The 20,427-nt window shown below is 36.9% G+C and overlaps 1 protein-coding gene and 1 long non-coding RNA gene across 6 annotated transcripts in view; one reads left to right on the top strand and one right to left on the bottom strand.

Moving 5' to 3' along the window:
• LOC310726362 (hatching enzyme 1.2-like) overlaps window positions 1-13,654 on the top strand; it is a gene marked incomplete at its 3' end in the record, with an annotated part of 50,779 nt that extends 37,125 nt beyond the window's left edge. The window contains exons 1-4 of one of the 2 annotated variants that reach the window (XM_083541880.1): window positions 12,379-12,575; window positions 12,780-12,923; window positions 13,012-13,129; window positions 13,267-13,654. In XM_083541880.1, coding sequence (XP_083398006.1) covers window positions 12,458-12,575; window positions 12,780-12,923; window positions 13,012-13,129; window positions 13,267-13,654 — 768 coding nt within the window. In that variant the 5' untranslated portion in view covers window positions 12,379-12,457. Of the gene's footprint in view, window positions 1-12,378; window positions 12,576-12,779; window positions 12,924-13,011; window positions 13,130-13,266 lie in introns of those variants that run through there. The other variant, XM_083541881.1, reaches the window with a different exon arrangement.
• On the bottom strand, window positions 1,067-3,289 carry LOC310726398. 4 transcript variants are annotated; one of them, XR_014533725.1, is made up of 5 exons: window positions 3,145-3,289; window positions 2,655-2,767; window positions 2,539-2,568; window positions 1,276-1,389; window positions 1,067-1,136 (listed from the first exon to the last, which is right to left on the bottom strand). It is a non-coding gene; the product is annotated as an uncharacterized lncRNA (long non-coding RNA). The 4 variants fall into 4 exon arrangements; XR_014533727.1 differs by lacking the exon at window positions 1,067-1,136 and having other exon boundaries at window positions 1,143-1,389; XR_014533726.1 differs by lacking the exons at window positions 1,067-1,136; window positions 2,539-2,568 and having other exon boundaries at window positions 1,143-1,389.
• Window positions 13,655-20,427: the final 6,773 nt, after the last annotated feature.

Here is a 20,427-nt window from a genome sequence, read left to right on the forward strand (position 1 = left end):
CAATATTTCTGTAATGTCATACATGCATAACATTTGTAAAATATCATAAACATGCACTCAATAGGATTTTTATTTCCCATATCAGTTCTACAAAATCCTATGTGAAGGCATGACTTCAGAGAAATCAATTGTAAATAGAGAACCAAGTACTGAGTCTTTTAAGACACCAGTGGAAATGGTGGAAAAGATGTGCATCACCTCAAAGTCACCCAATATAACTGACCTTGTAGGTAGGAGATCTTTGCCATCTTTGCAGTCATTTTCAAGACCCCTGAGAATTTACTGTGGTTCACAATATCAAAAACTACAGAAAATATAAAAGGAACATGGTGCTTTGAAGTCACGGGTTATAATTTTGGAGTTTGGAAGTGATTTCTATTGGTGGTTGATATTAAGGGATCCAGAGTGGGTTTGTGGAAGTAGCAGTACAACATTAGACGATTGACAATTTCCAAATAAGGTCTTATTTTTGTTTTGTGTACTTACAAGGATCCACAACCATCTTTTGAACTTGGGGGACCTGCTGGTGCCTGCACAAGACAAGTTTTTGGGGAAAAGGCCACTGGTCTCCTAACTGCAGGCAAAACTAAAAAAAAAAGGAGGGATAAAGTAGAGAATAATTATTTTTTTTAGTCTGTTTCTCACACACACATTACAACAATTATTATATATTTGGTGTTAAATAAAAAAGAAAAAAAAACTATAGAATAAAATGCAAAATACATGTACAGATGCTCCCCACTTTACGAACGAGTTACTTTCCAAATGACCATTTGTACCATGAATTTGTTCAAGTTGTTACTGTGTTTGATATTGACTACGCATATCTCTATATATGATGTTAGAGCTGTAAACACTTAAAAACAATAAAATATACAAAAACAAATCAAAACACTGTATACAATATTTGGTATAAGTAATAAAAACTAATAAAAAAACAATTCATTCGCCGTAGTCCAGTGAGCATCATGTAGACTCGGTACGGTCGACAACTAGCTAGCGCTAGTCTCTTTGTTTTGAATTTTTGTCCACGCCGAACAAATTACTTTGTTCCAGGTTTGTTCCTATTCGCAAAAGTCTGTAAAGTGAGGAGAGTCTGTATAGTCTGTGTATTTAAACAGCAATGTTTGTGTGAACTTGCGCAAACCGCTCCAATTTCTGTGTCTATGTCTATGTATTAGTAGATCCAAGTACTCTTCTGGGTGAGGATCCAAATGGATTGCAAGAAGCAGCTCTACTTTATACTTTCTTCTGGCCTTCAGGGAGCAGAAGCACTTACCTGCTTACGACAGTGAGAAGCGTCCCGATTGACCTTACAGTCGAGATCCTACACCATCTTCCTGGTCTTTGTTCAGCACCACTTGCTCTTCACCAGGAAGCTAACATGGCCTGCATGATGCAGACAGCAAAGAATCATTACTCAATATGGTACAAATCCCAGCTTTACAGATCATAAGTCTTTATGTATATGTAGTGACTTAGCAGAATGTGTTGATTTATTTGTTTTAGAAATTAAGGTAATGGGGGAAAAACCCAATTAAATATCTACAGCTTTTAAATCAGACTGAGTAAAGTCTGGAACAGTCAAGTCAAGTTTATTTGTATAGCGCTTTTCACAACAGACATTGTCTCAAAGCAGCTTTACAGAAAACAACAGTGAAGGTGAATGGTGTGCGTTTGTCCCTGATGAGCAAGCCGTGGCGACAGTGGCAAGGAAAAACTCCCTTGGATGATATGAGGAAGAAACCTTGAGAGGAACCAGACTCAAAGGGGAACCCATCCTCATATGGGTGACATCAAGAGTTTGGTCATAAATCTTTCAACAATACAGAACAATTTGTGATCATCATAGATCCAGCATCAGCTTCTCCATGCCAGGGCCTTTAAACACTTGGCATCTACTTCTCCATGATCATCCATAGGTCCATAATCTTCACGAGGTGGGACGTGACCGGAGCTGGCCAAACCTCAGGATGGGGAGAGAAAGAGAAGCAGTGGAGAGGAATTAGCGTAGCTGCTGTTCATGATATTAACAGCACAAGTTGATAATGGGAATGTAATCATATATTCTGGAGCACAAGGTTGTGATGTGAAGTGTGTGATGTGTGTTGTGTAGGCTTTGCTAAAAAGATATGTTTTTAATCTACACTTAAACTGGGAGAGTGTATCTGAACCCCGAACACTGTCAGGAAGACTATTCCAGAGTTTAGGAGCTAAATGTGAAAATGCTCTACTGCCTTTAGTGGACTTTGCTATTCTAGGAACTACTAGAAGCCCAGAGTTTTGAGATCTCAGGGAGCGTGACGGATTGTAGCGTGTTAAAAGACTGGAGAGATACATGGGAGCCAAACCATTTAGTGCTTTATAAGTAAACAGTGGACTGAACCATTATGCTGAATTTTACAAATCAGACCTAAAGTTTTGTACAGAGCAGTGTAGTCTATGTAGTGGTTAATCATAATCTTGCTTCACCTACACACTGGAAACATTTTATAGAAATTGTATATTTATAGTTAATTATATATAAAAAATTATTACATTGCTTGTCGTCCTGGCCTGATCAGGTTCCTGGGAAAACAAAGATAAAAATAAATAAAAACACATTTAAAACGTATTGAATGGTTATTTAGAACAGTAAAAGAAAGTTTACTTACACGTCTTTTCCTGTAATTTGGTTGGAGAGATAGGCGGCATCTTATTTATTGATCATGGTCAGAGTATTTCATTTGTATCCTTGATGCTGGTTAAGTTCCCACTCTGGCTAAGCCTGGGGGAGTGCAGGAACAATTTAGTTGTTGTGGGTTGTTTGGATAAAAGTATAAGAACCAGACGTTAGTGGTTAATGCTTTAAATGGTCAAGTGTAAAGGTGGTTAAACAGAATGCCACAAAGTTCAAGGGTGAAAAGACGACTAGATTTACACAGGCAAGAGAACATTGATAGTGCCAAAGAAATGAACTCAGGAAAAAGGACTGCTCTAGGCTGTATTTTGAAAGCTAACCTAACTAACAAACAACAATAATCTAGCAGACTACACTAAGCTACACTCTTAAAAATACAAGGTGTGGCACCTGCCCTCTAACTTAGGGTGTCTTAACAGTGATGGGACCTACATGGTGGAATCTATAGGTGCACACAGTCTTACCTGTTTTCAAACCAAGTGAGCTAGCATTACAGCAAAGCTAGCAGACAGCAAAACTAGCAATGTTCACATTGCTGCTTTTAATCCTCAGTCTCTGCCTCCTCTGGTCAGGTTCATGCTCTTCAGTGGTCCCATTTTTTCATATAGAGGTGACCAACTATATATAACAGCAGAGAGCTAAAGACTGAGCAAACACCAGAAAACAGCACAGACCCATAACAAAATCCTTTTTAGGCTACAGGGACAGACACAAGATAATAATATATTCAGCAAAAATCTGTATTAATAAACAATCAGTGCTCAGGAAATTACAAAACATAAAATTGACAAGAAAAAAAAAAAATTGTAAGATACAAAGGTTTAGTCTCAAAATGCAATAAAGACAAATGTGAGGTGGTGGTGATAAAAAGGTCAAATACTTTAACTGTAATTGAGTACAGGTGCAGGTCATCAGAGTGCTGGTGATTAAAGGTGACACATGCTGTGTCTGAAACTGCACCTTATCCCCTACATAGTGCACTATTTAGAGTGTCGGCCATTTTGTAGTGATGTTTAAATTCCAAAATCAACTTTCCATCTGTTCAGTGTTTAAAAATTTACAACCAGCAGAGTAACATGCATTTGTATCTACATACATCATAAACACATGAATGAGAAAATGATTTAACAAAATTAATGAAGGAAGGAAAGAAAATTGATCACATGGAATGAGATAAAAAAAAACAACTGACCACTAAAAGACAAATCAGTTCCACATAGTGTGCATCAGTAACACCTGACACAATAGCTTTGATATTTTAATTAATCCCAAAACTTATATCACCTGATACTAAAGAATCTGTTTTATAAGGTTCTGTTTTTTTTTTTTAATACATTTTGCGTCTATCAATGTGAAAACTAGCAAAATTAACTATAGCTAATGTACATTTCTACTAAGTAAAAAATAAATACATCACTATGTAATTTTATTTTGTTAATTATTTTGTAATTTATTTATTGCTGCTGTTGTATAATTTGAAAGGCACCAATAAAAAAAAAAAATGAAGTCAACAGTGTACATTAATTAATTGTTAGAAATACAGTATATACTATATAGAGATAAAATACAGTAAAGTTTGGATTGAAGAGATCACAAATGGTTGAACTTTAGTATTTTATTTGCTTTTAGTTTGTAACCAATAAACTCTAAACATGTTTTATTATATGTGATTACAATAATTAAACAGGTGCAGGTAAGTTTGGAATATGATTCTGTTTCCACATGATTTTGATCCTTTATAACTGCCTTTACTGTATATATACTTACACTAAGTTCCCACTGAAATCTGTAACTCAGTTATTGTCAGATTGTTCAGGAAAACATCCTTCACTCCCAATTGTCACTGTAACATTTACACTCTGTGTGAATTCCTCTTCAGAAATCATGGTGCAAATGGTCTAATTAGTAATAACTAAAGCTATAATGTAGCAAATGGGACACACTGTAATATAATTAAGTGATAGAAATGACTTGATGCTCACTAGAACTTACTGTAACAACATGCTTCTAATTAAACATGAACAAAAAATGACTCCAAATTATAAAATGTAATAAGTTTTTGTTTAATATATTAAAGCAAATCCCCAATTAATAAATCATACATTTATAAATAAAGATAAATGTTACATTTACTTAGATTTTTAAAACAGGCTCGTTAATTTAGTTTAAATTTATCTGGTGAAATGTCAATATTTTTTCGTCTCTTTACCCGCCGTTTCCAGCCCATTAACCTGTTTCTTGTCATTGTGCACCTTTTTTTTATCTACCACTGGTGTATCATTTCCTGGCTCTCACACCACAGATGTAGACTAGTTTTTAAAGCAAACAATGAGCAGTCAGAAGGCAACAAGAAGTTTGGGGTTAACATGGATGAGACAGAGGGAGTCAGTGATGTTAACATGACTGAGAACAGAGACATTCCTGATCACCTGATCATCATCTTCTTTTCTCTGCCTGTGTTCTATATGGTGGATGTTCAGCCTGGATGCATTCATTAGGCAACAAAAGTTGAGATTTTGTATTATTATTAGATTTATATTATGTGAGGTCCAGTTACCAGCATGACACTAAAACAGGTAGTTGTTTTTACTTAAGTACATGCAAGAACCCAAACCTCTTTACTTTTACTTGAGTGAAAAAGTGTAGGCAGAACTTTTACCAGAGTCTTTTAAAACATGAGTCCTGTGCTTCTACTTAGGTGAAGGATGTGTGTACGTTTGCCACCTCTGAAAGTTTGCAAATAGACAACAGTTTTGAGTATATGTGTATATTCTAATTGAAAGGGACAAGTTCCCTCAGAGAATAGTAGCTTTTTGCTGCCCCCTTTCTGCAGCACTGTATCTTTCAATGAACAACCCTGTGCTTGAGTACAGATCAGAACCTGACTGTTCACTCGCTCAGCAACAAAACCATGTAGAGGTTTTTGTACAGTGCAGCTGGATTTCCTGTCACTGTGGGCTGCAGAGCACAGTAGTATAGAGCAGAGTCTGATACAGCAGCAGAGGAGATGATCAGATCCACTTGCTCATTTTTAACTGTAGCATTTAGACGTGGTGGAAGGGAACTTGTATCTCCACTTGGAAGGATGTGAAGAAGGAACTCAGGTCTGGATTTTGGATATTGTTTGTACCATTGCAGGTTTCTGACAGAAGTAGTCTTTTTGTATTTGCAGGACAGAGTCACATCACCACCTTCATCTACTGCTTTATGAGGGAAAAGTGGCTCTATTGAATCTGCCATGGAGTCACCTGTCATAGAGAAGAGAACAATCATTTTTAACCTTTAAACAAACAAGTCAAAGTTTTATAACATTCAGATTTTATTCAATAAAAGAAATTAGTGACCAATTAATCACCAAATTAACAAAGATTTGTATATAACTCACCTACTGAAAGCCACAAACACATAAATATAACAGTGAACATGATGAATTGTTTTAACTGAATTAAAATATATTTCTGTAGATCTTTCTGTGCTCTATGACATTAACATCTTAAAGGTTCATGAGGCTCCACCCCACAGCATCACATGACAGTGGTAATGATGTTGCTGACAGAATGGCATTGCATTTAATCTCACATGAAGAATCTGTGAGTCCAACTGACAGGAAAATAAAATATGTAATAAAAATAGATCATGTCAATCCTTAAACACTATACATTAAAGTTTTAGTTCATATATGGATCAGAGTGCTGAACTCATTTTAACTGATATTTAAAAAAAATAAATATAAAAAAAAAAAATAATAAATGTAAAAAAATAAATAAATTATTTTTCAGCATTTTATTTCACAGCTACATTATGCATGTACAAATAAAAAATTCAACATTTCACCCACAAAACAGATGATCAGACTACATTTTATCAAAATATAACTTACATGTTGGTGATTGTATTATGAATTTACACAAATCAATATTTATTTATCAATATAGTGTGAAAAAGAATAATTACCAATGAACAATGTAAAGGTTTATAATTGAAAATTCACTGCTATTGATGTGAAACCTCTAAACAGGCTCTTAGGAGACATTTTCAGATGTAGGTGCTTGACTGAGTACTAAAATTACTATTTATCAATAACTGCAGAACAGTTTGAATCTATTTTTTTGTACACAGTAGTGCTCTTTATTAAAGAAATCAGTATTTCTGAGTTGGGTGTAAGCAGGGTTCTTGTACTTGGTGCATCATTTGTCAGCTCACTGCACCATCTTGTGGACAAAAAAAAAGACAAGATTTTGTTTGTTTCTCTGGTTGGTTCCTGTTTTTTTATTTATCCAGTCCAAATACTATCCTTTAGTTTGCTTCAGTTCTCTGCTGGGAATAAGGAGTCTTTGTAAATTCACCAAACAGGAATGTACAGAGCATGACTTCTATTCAACTCCTGATCTTGTGCAAAGCCTCAAGCTGTGTGTGCAACCACACATGTTTCTGTGGCTACCTGATAACAGCTTGGTAAAGGGACCATCTTTATCTTCCTCTACACCATTGTTATGTTATTGTACAGCTTTTCAGTGTCTTTGTATTACTGTGCTGTGTCTCTGAGAGAACAGTGATAAAGAGCAGAATCTGAGAGCTTTAGGCCTCTTATAGTGAGTATAGTGATGTCTCTGGTTGTTCCTGCCTCTAATCGACGATCCGCTGGAGTGCTTTTTAGATGTGAACTTGCTCTTGAGCCTTTATACAGTAAAAACTGTGGTGTCTTGTTAGGATATTGTTTGTACCAGTAAAGCAAAATGTATTCGCTGCTTGATTTATACCGACATTTCAGAGTAACAGTGTCTGTTTCTTTTCCATCGATGTACCCATTTGTGTCTGTCGGCCCAATTATATCTGCAAAACCTCCTGCTGTAAAGAAGATAATAAAGAAATCAATGTGTAAAGTATTTTTATGAAAAAAAAAACAAATTATAAATTAGATTATTAATTGTTTCAAAATGAGAATTCATTAATATATTAATTAGTTAATTGCAAAGAAATAATGACCTGTAACTACAGTGAGAATCAGTGGTGTGTATCTCACTATGTACAGTAAGGTGTAGAGTTGAGTCATTTCTGAACACAGCTCTGTGAGGATTCTGTATAATAGTGCTGTATGTGCTGAACTTGAACTACACATGAGGGAACACGTCTCTAGAAGGCCACACCCAGGAAGTGCTTCTGGTAAATTATTTTTCAATTTTAAATTTAAATATACAAAAGTAATTTTGCTTTGTGGAGAATATAGTTATAAAAAAAAAAAATATTAATATGAAACATAGACAAGAAATCCATGAACTTATGGAAAACAATGACATTCCAAAAAGGATAAAAGCAAGCAGATGAGAACATCCAGACAACACTAATTAGGTGAAACAGGAAACAGATGTGGGTGATAAGTGTAGTATGTGACTTGGAACATGGAGGTACAATGACTGATAGGAAATGAAGTCTAGTATAGGGCAGAATCCTGAAAAGGAGAAGTGGAGGAGAGTGGAGGTGAGCAGGTGAAATTCTGGTAATATGACAGTTAAAGGGAGACAATTATGAGCTAATATGATGGACAGGAGAAAGGTAGATATGTTGTGTGTTCAGGAGACAAGTGGAAAGGGAGTAAGGCCAGGAACATTATAGGTGGGTTTAAACTGTTCTACCATTGTGTGGATGGAAAAAGAAAAGGAACAGGGGTGATCCTGAAGGAAGAGTGCAGTAAAAGTGTAGTGGAGGTGAAGAGAGTTTCTGATAGGGTGATGAACGTGAAGTAGAAGGAAAGTAGAAGGGGTGATGATAAATGTCATCAGTGCCTTTTCAACACAAGTTGGATGTGAAATGGAGGAAATGGAAAAATTCTGGAGTGAGTTAGATGAAGTGGTGGACAATGAACCTACGAGTGAAAGAATGGTGATTGGTTCAGTCTTCAATGGTAAATTTTGCTAAAAGGATGAAAATGGCAGTAGTAAATACTTATTTAAATAGGAAGGAGGAACATAGGGTGATGTATAAGAGTTTAGGAAAATGCACACAGGTGGACTATATTCTATGTAGGAGATAGATCCTGGAAGAGATTGGAGACTGTCAGGGGACAGTTTAGCTAGACAGCATCGGTTGGTGGTCTGGAAAATAGTGTTGGATGGGAAGAAGACGTGAGGACTGAAAAAAGAATAAGATGGTGGAACCTAAAGGAGGAAGACTGTAGTGTGAGTTTCAGGGAAGAGATCAGGGGCTTAGTGGTGGTGAAGAGGTGCTGGATGATGGGGCAAGTACTGCAGAAGTGATAAGGGAGACAGCTACAAAGGTACTTGGTGTGACATCTGGAAATAGAAAGGAAGACAAAGAGACGTGGTGGTGGAATGAGGAAGTGCAGGAAAGCATAAGGAGAAAGAGGTTGGCAGAACAGAATTAGGATCGACAGAGAGATGAGAAAAGTAGGCAGGAGCACAAGCCAAAAAAAAAGGCTTATGAGCAGCTGTATGAGAAGTTGGACACGAAAAAGGAGAAAAGGATTTATACAGATTGACCAGGCAGAGGGACCGAGCTGGGAAGGATGTGCTGCAAGTTGCAATAAAGGGTGGAGATGGAAATGTGTTGACTAGTGAGGAGAGTGTGTTGAGAAGATGGAGGGAGTATTTTGAGCAGATAAATGAGGAAAATTAGAGAGAGAGAAGGTTGGAAATTTGTGGAGATGGTGAAGCAGGAAGTGGATAGGATTACTAAGGAGAAAGTAAAAGAAGCTAGTAAGAGGATGAAGAGAAGAAAGTCGGTTGGACCAGATGACATACCAGTAGAAACATGAAAATGTTTAGAAGAGATTGCAGTGAGGTTTTTAACCAAATTGTTCAACAAAATTTTGGATGTTGAGAGGATGCCTGAGCAATGGAGAATGAGTGTGCTGGTATTTTTTCAATTTTTAAGATTAAGGGAGATGTGCAGAACTGCAGTGACTACAGGGGAATAAAAATGATCCGTCAAACCATGAAGTGATGGGAAAAAATAGTAGTAGTAATACAATGTTACAGAAAGATTTATCAAGCCAAACATTAAGAACAAGTTCAGCAGTTGGAGAGTGAGTTTATCCTCAAGATGCCGATGTCAGCTGCTTGCTCTTTAAGTTTAAATAATAATAAATTGCTGGGTCAATGTTGTCCAAATTGATGTGACATACTATAGCAGTCCTGTCTTTGAACAACCATTAAAAACAAATAATATCTTGAGCCACAACATATAAAATGCCTTCAAAGCAAAAAAATCCCAACTCTGCAATTATAATCCATATTGATCTTGATATAGAGAATATACATAGTTTGATTTTGTATCCATAAGTTCTGAGTATCCAGATGAATTGAATAATCATTGTTACTTACCCTACTTAATCCACCTCTTAATACCACGACTATCACGTCGCAAGTATAGAAACCATCAATACTACACAAAAACACAATTATAACAACGCATGCCATTACAGAGAGAGAGGCATTTCGCATATTGATGGTGAATACCATTTTTCCTAAAGCAAGCTCCACACCTCTACACTACAACCGCAGCCCCTACTCACCAGAGATGCATACTCATAATTTGCACCGCTCCTCAGAGGCTGTAGTCCAGTGGTACCACTTATAGGCACTGGTCTGGAAGCAGTCAACAAACCCTTTCCCGGGCTGAGATAAGCTAGCTAGCTTTGGGGTTGGTCGACCTCTCCTCATGATATCTAGCTTTTCTTAAAAATTGATTTTTAAGTATGTCCGAGACTAAATTAATTTCTCTTCCTCTGAAGGCAAAGAAAAGTCTCACTCAGATGTATTAATGTGTGCAGAGCACTACAGATGTGTTTTACCAGTGGAATTTGGCTGTAACAGTTTCGCTCTGACAAATGTTGTGTATTTCGTCGTCTTGATGGAGTGTAGCTGTCGGTTGGAAGGAATCTCCGTAGACGCAGTTATTTCGTGTAAATAATGATTTTTATTCAGCACAGAAATATAGCATCTTTACAGGCCTTCCGGTCAAGCCTGGAGTCAGCACGCTCTGATTCAAAGTCTGACTCCCGATCCATGGCTGCACACTCATTATATATTCTGATCATTCTCTGGGTCCGCCTCTTAATGCATAACAGATGTATATGAGCCTACTGTGCAATAATGTTTATCTTAAAGAGAAACCTGTCTTTGTCCAGATTTAATATATCTCAAATGTACCAGCGCTAACTTTCCCAGACCATTCATCTTAACATACAGTGAGAACGGGTCAGAGGTCTTTTCCCAAGAGGATGTGCATCCTGGATCATATTCTATACTTCGGCTTATACTGATTTAAAGACGACCATCCGTTTCATTTTCTCAGTCACGGCTCATAAGATAAGCACTATGGGCCTTTCATACATTTGGCTTAAAGGAAAACATCTGGCCAGATGGTTCAGTAATTAACTTTGGCCGTTTCAGGACTTTCACCATTTGTAGAATTGTATGAGTTAAGGCTTTTAGATATTACACATTTAAGATACTATACGTTTAAGACACTACACAAACTAATCAGAAGATGGAAAAATGCTGATGCTATTCTGGGCCATATAGCTGGCCCTGTAGAGTGAATTTGAAATCTGATTGGTTAATGAAATAGATTTATTAATAATAGAGACTAAGGTAAAAAGGCCAGCAGTACTGATTGTGAAGGCCCTGGGCAGATTAGATTCGCATGGCAGCACATAAAGGCTGAAATCTGATTGGACAAAGAATCTAACATCCACATACACGTACTGGAAGCAGTGCAGCCAAGAGAAACAGGAATGAAAAGAATAAACTGTTGGGAATAAAAGAAAATTTTATGGAACGAATATTAGAATTTAGGTTGTAAATGTCAGTGGTTCTGATAGTGTATAGGCCAGCAGAGCTAAAGTCAGCTAAAGTTGTTGCTCTTTTTAGGGAGTGGTTTGTATATTTAAAGGGCTTAATGTTCAACTCATGATAAACAGCCTGAAAATCCTCCTTTTTTTTTTTCCGGAATCAATATCCAATCTTACCATGGTACAATAACATAGTAACCACAACCACATCTGCTGAGACTGACCACCAGAACTGTTCTGCCAACATCAGAGAAGCATCTGTAAGAAAAAAGAGATGTGTTACTATATTTGTTAAGGGAAAATAAATGAGTTGAGGAAGGAAAAGGGTAAAGCTTCACATCATGAATAGTTCACAAGACAGAAGAGCTGAATATGGCCAGTAACTCTACAGATTCCATTATAGCTAAAGCATCAACTCCAACTGAATCTACCTGATCAATTAAATGGATATTTAAATAAATATAATGTGCAGGTCCTGCTTCTGTATAGTAAAAGACAACAGATGCATTTAAATTGCGTTTCCTCCTTATCAATAGAGGATACATTTCTCTCCTTGTTAGAATGGAGAATTAGTCCAAAAACATGTTGTAAGATTTCCAGGTTGTTTATCTTGACGTAAACAGTAAATCCTAAATATACACAAGTCACTCTCTTGGTATTGACACTGAAACATAGACCAATAATCAAACATTGAGAGCTACACTCCGTCCATTAGTACAGAATCTCTAAACAATCTCCTGAATCCAGCACAGCTTCAGTACAGTATTAAAGTAAGTCCTTCAGAGGGTCCACCCTTTAGTTCCACACACTAGACAATGAACTCTTATGCCTTCCCTTAATTCCTAAAAATCTACACCATGTTGTTTTGCTATGTGTCCTTGTGTATAAAACGTCAGGTATGGCAGTATGCAGTCATCCAGCAACGGTGAAGGAGCATCCAGATCATCTCTACACACTGAAGCATCATGGAGTCCAGAGCTTCTCTCTCCATTCTAGCCCTGCTGCTAGGCTTCTCGCAAGCGCTCTATCTTACCCAACCTGACGGGGAGGACATTACAACTAGGATTCTCAACATCAACAAAGGTCTGATAATTTGTTGATCTCAACCACATTTGACCAGTATCATTACTGCTATGTACATTTGTGAATACAACCTGCTCTAAGATATTTTTTTTTTTTATTCAATGTTGTGCGCATCAGTGACAGTGGGCAAAAATTTATCGTCAAAGAACTGTATTTGATTCTAAATCATCAGCAGGTTATCCCTTTTTGATTCTCTGTATGAAGGATCCAGTGAACTGCTGCTGGAGGGAGACATACTCGCAAAAAGAAGCAGGAACGCTCTGGTCTGCCTCTACAACAACAACTGTTTTTGGAAAAAGTCTTCAAATGGCTTGGTGAAGGTTCCTTACACATTGAGCTCAGATTTCTGTAAGTAATATATCGTTTAATTGACATTACTCAGTTACATCACATCTTGACTTATTTCTTATTAATGTATTGGCCATTTTCTTCACAGCTTCTTCTGATACAACTGTAATTGCCAATGCCATGGCGAGTTTCCACAACAAAACCTGCATTCGTTTTGTTCCCAGAACAAATGAAACTGACTACATCAAAATCAAGAACAATGATGGGTGAGCTCCATTAACTTGTTTAACATTCCCTATACATGCTTTTTATGACTGACGTTCTTTATACTTTATAAATTCTCGTTTGTATGTTGACATTAGTGTCATAGTCAGTTCTTCACATCTGCTCTCTTTCCTCTCAGCTGCTACTCTGATGTGGGCAAAACAGGCGGTTCTCAGGTCGTCTCTCTCAGCAGGTTTGGCTGTGTTTACCATGGCGTCATCGAGCATGAGCTGAACCACGCACTCGGTTTCTACCACGAGCACGTTCGAAGCGACCGTGATAAATATGTTACCATCAACTGGCAAAACATCGACCCAACAACAAAGTCTAATTTTGATTTGAAGAACACCAACAACCTCAACACGCCGTACGACTACTCCTCTGTGATGCACTATGGAAACACAGCTTTCTCCATGAATGGTCTGGACACCATCACCCCTATTCCTAATCCTTCTGTGATGATTGGACAGAGACAAGAGCTTTCCACTATCGACATTAAGAGGATCAATGTTCTCTACAAGTGCTGAAGGTGTCCAGAATGTTTGCTTTGATTTAAATTTACTTTAGTATCGTATAGCAGTTAAACATACAGTACACAGTAATGACATCACTTACTGTGGTAACCAAGTATGTAATAATGCAATAAAATGGCTACAATCATGTTTGGGTTACTATTTACCTTGATTTCTTAAATCTAAACAACAGAAATCTGTATCCTACACTCATAAATCTACAACAATTATTGTCAAATCATCAATGTCTGAACCTGAATATAATTTGTGTTCAGTGAATTTATTGAATATCATTTGGTATCAGTTTAACAGGAACTTAGAGTCAAGTCAAGTCAAGTTTATTTCTATAGCGCTTTTCACAACAGACATTGTCTCAAAGCAGCTTTACAGAAATCAAGAGTTAAGGTGAATGGTGTGCATTTATCCCTGATGAGCAACGTGGCGACTGTGGCAAGGAAAAACTCCCTTAGATGTTATGAGGAAGAAACCTTGAGAGGAACCAGACTCAAAAGGGGAACCCATCCTCATTTGGGTGACATCAAGAGTTTGATCATAAATCTTTCAACAATACAGAACACTGGAGAGTGAGATCTAACATAAGTACTGGAGTGTGTGTGATAAGTAATGTTCTTTCTACAGTCTTATACAGTCTTTATGGGTATAAAACTAGGAGCTACTGAGCAACTCATAAAATAGCTCAACATTTGTGATCATCACAGATCCAACACCAGCTTCTCCATGCCAGAGCCTTTAAATACTCCAGGAGGTCCAATGTCAAAACTCCACACATGTAGTGGGATCCAATTGCCAATGGTACTTCCCTAGATGGTCCGTGATGTTTGCGAGTTCGGCATCTACTTCTTTAAAGGTCCATAATCTTCATGAGGTGGCGCGTGACTGGAGCTGGCCAAACCTTAGGATGCCTCGGAATGGATAGAGAAAGAGAAGCAGTGGAGAGAAATTAGCGTAGCTGCTGTTTATGATATTAACAAGTTGATAATGTGCATGTGATCAGATGTTCTGCAGCACAAGGTTATGATGTGAGACGTATGTTATGTGTATGCTTTGCTAAAAAGATACTGGAAAAAGATCTGCACTTAAACTGGGAGAGTGTGTCTGAGCCACGAACACTGTCAGGAAGACTGTTTCAGAGTTTAGTAGCTTAATATCACCCTCTTCACCTCTCTCTCTCTCTCTCTCTCTCTCTCTCTCTCTCTCTCTCTCTCTCTCTCTCTCTCTCTCGGTCGAGTTAAACATGCTCCTGAGGCTCCAGTGACCACTGTTCCTGCCCCTCTCCCCCCCGTGGATCTTCCCACTTCATCCAGGCCTGCCTGGATTGGATGTCAACAGTCTCCTACACTGATGTCAACAGTCTCCTACACTGACTCAGAAATACACTTCGCTTTTGATCATCATCACTGCACCCCGCAACATTGTATACCCGCCACAAATGGACATTCGGTGTAACCCAGATGAGGATGGGTTCCCTCTTGAGTCTGGTTCCTCTCAAGGTTTCTTCCTTATGCCATCTCGGGGAGTTTTTCCTTGCCACAGTCGCCAGTCGCCACCGGCTTGCTCATCAGGGACAAACTTACTCATATAGAACATATTCATTTTTAATCACCGCATTATCTGTGTAAAGCTGCTTTGAGACAATGTTCATTGTTAAAAGCGCTATACAAATAAAAATGAATTGAATTGAATTGAAATATGAAAATGCTCTACCACCTTTAGTTGACTTTGCTATTCTAGGAACTACTAGAAGTCCAGAGTTTTGAGATCCCAGGGAGCGTGACCGATTGTAGCGTGTTAGAAGACTGGATAGATACATCGGAGCTAGTAGTAGTTTGTAGTCGATTCGAAACTTAACAGGTAGCCAGTGTAGGGACGATAAAATTTGGGTTATATTATATTTTCTTGACCTTGTGAGAACTCTGGCTGCCGCATTCTAAACTAACTAAAGCTTTTTTATTCATTTTGCAGGACATCCACCTAGTAATGCATTACAATAGTCCAGTCTGGAGGTCATGAACGCATGGACGAGTTTCTCTGCATCAGATATAGACATGTTTCTTAGCTTAGAAATATTTCTAAGGTGAAAGAAGGCTGTTTTTGTAACTTGGTTGATAAGATTTTGAAAGACAAGTTGCTGTCTAAAGTAACTCCCAGGTCTTTAACCGTTGAACTAGTAGTTACAGAACATCCGTCTGAATGCAGGTTGAAATGCTGGAGCTTCTTTGTACTGGTTTTTGGGCCGATTAGCAAAATCTCCATCTTATAAGAATTTAATAGAAGAAAGTTATAAGTCATCCAATCTCTTATTTCTTTAACACACTCAGTTATCCAAGCTAATTGAGCTGTATCGCCTGGTTTTGATGAGATATATAGCTGGGTATCATCAGCATAACAATGGAAGCTAATTCCATGCCTTCTAATAATATTTCCAGATGGAAGCATGTATATTGTGAAAAGAAGGGGTCCTAGAACTGAACCTTGTGGCACGCCATTATTTACTAGCATTAACCTGGATTGCTCTCCATTTAAGACAGGTAGGATTTAACTGATAAAAAGGTGGTGAAGAAAATCTGTCATTTTCTTTGATTTATGTTTTTGTACAGTTGTTCAGTGACTCTGTTTAGTGTAGGAGCCTGTGGAGCTCCACCTTCCTGCAGCTCACACCGCTGATAATGTTTCATTGTCACCAGGAAGCACTGGTTCTGTACCCCAGAAGGGAAATAAGTATTGTGTCTTATTCCATAATTGTTGGTTGTCATTTAAACATGAAAATTCTCTATGCCAGTAAAATTTGTAGTGTTAAGATTTAAACACCTCCGTTACAAAATAATTATTATTTATTTATTGTATTTATATTTATTTAATGCATCATGTGCTTGTCCATGCAGGATACAATACTCCAAAGAATATAAAGCAATTCATGATCAAAGACAACAGCATTCTGGAGGATGTGAACAGGGTTGCATGAGAATTTGGCCTACAATAAGATACCTGACAGCACCATCTGGTGTTTCCCCAGAAGAAAGACTGTAACACATTCAGGTTTACTAATAAATATTTACTCCACAAACAGATGTGTGGTCAAACTACAATAATTATAAATTCAATTGCCATTTTAATTACAAGAATCCAAATCCTTTGCAGTCATAACTGCATGAAGTCTGGGCTCCAAAGACATCCCTCGTTTTTCTCACTGGATTGGGATTTTACTGTAGCCTTCTTCAATTTAATGTATCACTTTCATTTGTGAGGAGCTGTCAGGCTGACGACCATGACGCGGAAGCGGAAATAACTCAATCATCGTCCCTTTATTTTCCCAAACACAAAATGCAAATCAGGCAAATGTCCACAAACCAAAAGTATCCGCTCGGGACGAGAAATCCTCAACAAAACTAGAGTCCGAAAAACGAAAGTAAACTTCTACGACATCGAACAGTCCTCACGGGAATGGAGTTCAGTGAAAGAACCAGCAGGGAAAGCAGCCACAGGAAATCACCAGCATGACGTTCAAGAACCAACAGCCTGTGACTCGAGAACGTGAGTTTATATAGTCTAGTCCATAACGAGCCACAGCTGTCGGTAATCATGGCGATGGGGATAACGAGGCAGCGTGACAGCTACCGAGGGGGGCGTGGCAGGGTGAATCCCTGACAGCGGCCGAGGGAGGCGTGGCAGGGGGATCCCTGACAGGAGCTTTTAGCAATTGATATCTTCACAAAGCAGGTATAACATAAAAATATCAACATATAAAAATCTAATAATATATCTACATTTGAAGATAAGATATACCTTTATTCATCCCACAGTGGGGAAATTTCTCAATTTAAATGTGTAAATGTATCTCTTTTGAGCAAGGGTTATTTTATAATACATTTTATATGTTTCTCTGCAATCACAGGCCAGTAGTCGGACTATACTGTAGCCACTCTAAACTGCTACTAGGTCTGAATCACTGCATGTGGCTACTGAAAATGTATTAATGAATGGGTGAATATATTCATTTTTACAAAACATCGACCCAACAACAAAGTCTAATTTTGATTTGAAGAACACCAACAACCTCAACACGCCGTACGACTACTCCTCTGTGATGCACTATGGAAACACAGCTTTCTCCATGAATGGTCTGGACACCATCACCCCTATTCCTAATCCTTCTGTGATGATTGGACAGAGACAAGAGCTTTCCACTATCGACATTAAGAGGATCAACATTCTCTACAAGTGCTGAACGTGTCCAGAATGTTTGCCTTGATTTAAATTTAGAATCGTATTGCAGTTAACATACAGCACCGAGTATGTAATGATGCAATAAAATGGCTACAATCATGTTTGACTTTCTCTGTACTTTTATTTCTTAAATCTAAACAACATAAATCTGTATCCTACACTCATAAATCTACAACAATTATTGTCAAATCATCAATGTCTGAACCTGAATATCATTTGTGTTCAGTGAATTTATTAAATATCATTTCGTATCAGTTTTACAGGAACTTAGAGGTGTCTAATTACATTTAACATAATAAATAATCACAGTAGTTTTGCTCATGACTACATAAGAATAATAATCATGAAATGTATCAGTCAGGATTTACACTGCATCAAAGCACAGAGACGGCGCTGGTTAAAGTGGTAAATAAACTGGTATTGGTCTCTGATCAGGGCTGTGCCTCATTAATCATGTTGCTTGATATTAATGAAGCATTTGAGACCTTGATAGAATACAACCCCGACTCCAAACAATTTGCGACACTGTGTAAAATGTAAATACTACCAGTATGCACTAATTTACAAATCTCATAAAGCCATTTTTTATTTACAATAAAAGAGTGTGAAAGTGGGAAACTGTACCATGAAAACTAATTTTATGACTTATTTGGATCGAATCGATTTTGCAACCTTTTTTATTTATTATATTGATTTTTTTTAACCCCGAAAAATACAGAAGACAAAAAAAAAAAAAAAAAAAAAAAAAATGGAGTTTAAAATACTCCTATTGCTCCTTTATCTAAATGAATCATTTGAGAATCGACTCCTTGCATTCGTCTACGGTGAATTTTGGTACAAGTGATGTCTCTATTTTATTTTTATTTTTTTAATTGTATTTCAGTTTGTGATACAAATTCTATCATATTAACATTTATTTCTAACCCTAATTATTTACCCTGAAAAATAGCCATTACATAAAGTCAACTCTCGCCTCTGGCACACCACCAGACTCTACACTGGGATTTATTAATAATCAACAAAAAGACTACATACAAAATAGACTGCATTAACTAAAATCCATAAAGTAACATGCATTTGTGTGAACATGTGTAACATGCTTTAGTGATTGATCAACTGATGCATAACAATTATGAGGATTCATGAAGAAAACTGACAGGAAAGATTTATTCTAATTCAAAATACAATATAATACTTTTGAATCATGAACAATTTAGTGTGTTTTGAAGTGAACTTTTTTTGAAGTGTGCTTTTTATTTTCTGTTTCTTCCAGCTGCATTATACAACAACATTTGTTCTTATCTGTGATTGACTGATACACTGGTAAAAGGATTATCTTTAATCTGTGGTTTTATTCACTTCATATAAACCATTGTTAGGTTTTTGTACAGTCTTTCACTGACTCTGTATTACTGTGCTACGTCTCTAAGAGCGCAGTGATAGAGAGCAGAATCTGAGAGCTTTAGACCTCTGATAGTAAGTTCAGTAGAGTCTCTGGTTGAGTCTGAATCTAATCTACAATGAGTAAAAACTGTTGTGCGCTGTGAGGAGATTGTTTGTACCAGTAAAACAATATGTTAATGTTGCTTGACTCATATGAACTGTTTCATCATGTTCACATGAGCTCATGTGTCTGTTTCTTTTCCAAAAACATTGGCATTTTTGTCCACTGGCCAAATTTTATCTGCAAAACTGCCCACTGTGAAAAATAAATAATAATCACATTTGAGAATTGTGTATTTTTTATATATTTGTGTACATTCATAGAAATAAAAATAAAAAATATTAATGCAAACATGAAAATAATACAATACATTAAAAAGAGAATTGAATGTGAAAGTGAAGTACCTGTAACTACAGTGAGAATCAGTGTTGTGTATCTCACTATGTACAGTAAGGTGTAGAGTTGAGTCATTTCTGAACACAGCTCTGTGAGGATTCTGTATAATAGTGCTGTATGTGCTGAACTTTACACATGAGGAAACACGTCTCTAGAAGACCACACCCAGGAAGTGCTGATGTAAAATTATTTTTCCATCAACAATATATAAACCATAATAGGTTAATATCATATAATATCATATAATAATAACCATAATATCCTAAATAAAGATCATAACAAACACATGAAATTTTGCTTCATGGAGAAAATCGAATCATTTGAGAAAACACAACAAACAGTTATTTACATAAAACATAGACATGAAATCCACAAACTTAAGGAAAACAATGACTGTCCAGGAAGGATAAAAACAAGCAGATGAGAACATCCAGACAACACTAATTAGGTGAAATAGGAAACAGATGTGGGTGATAAGTGTAGCATGTGACTCCTTCTTTATTTATTTTTTTTATCAAATAATTAAACTAAATGTAAAATGTAGATAATTCAGTTATTTTAGAGATTTGTTCAGAAACTTAACACACATCATAAACTTTCTGAATAAATCTCTAAATTATAAACGAAAACAACGCAAAAAAGCAAACATACAAACAACTAATAATAAATATTTACTTCCACCTACAAGTCATAAACACATTGC

Source organism: Silurus aristotelis, assembly GCF_946808225.1.
Source record: "Silurus aristotelis genome assembly, chromosome: 5".
In the NCBI taxonomy this organism is placed as follows: Eukaryota; Metazoa; Chordata; class Actinopteri; order Siluriformes; family Siluridae; genus Silurus; species Silurus aristotelis.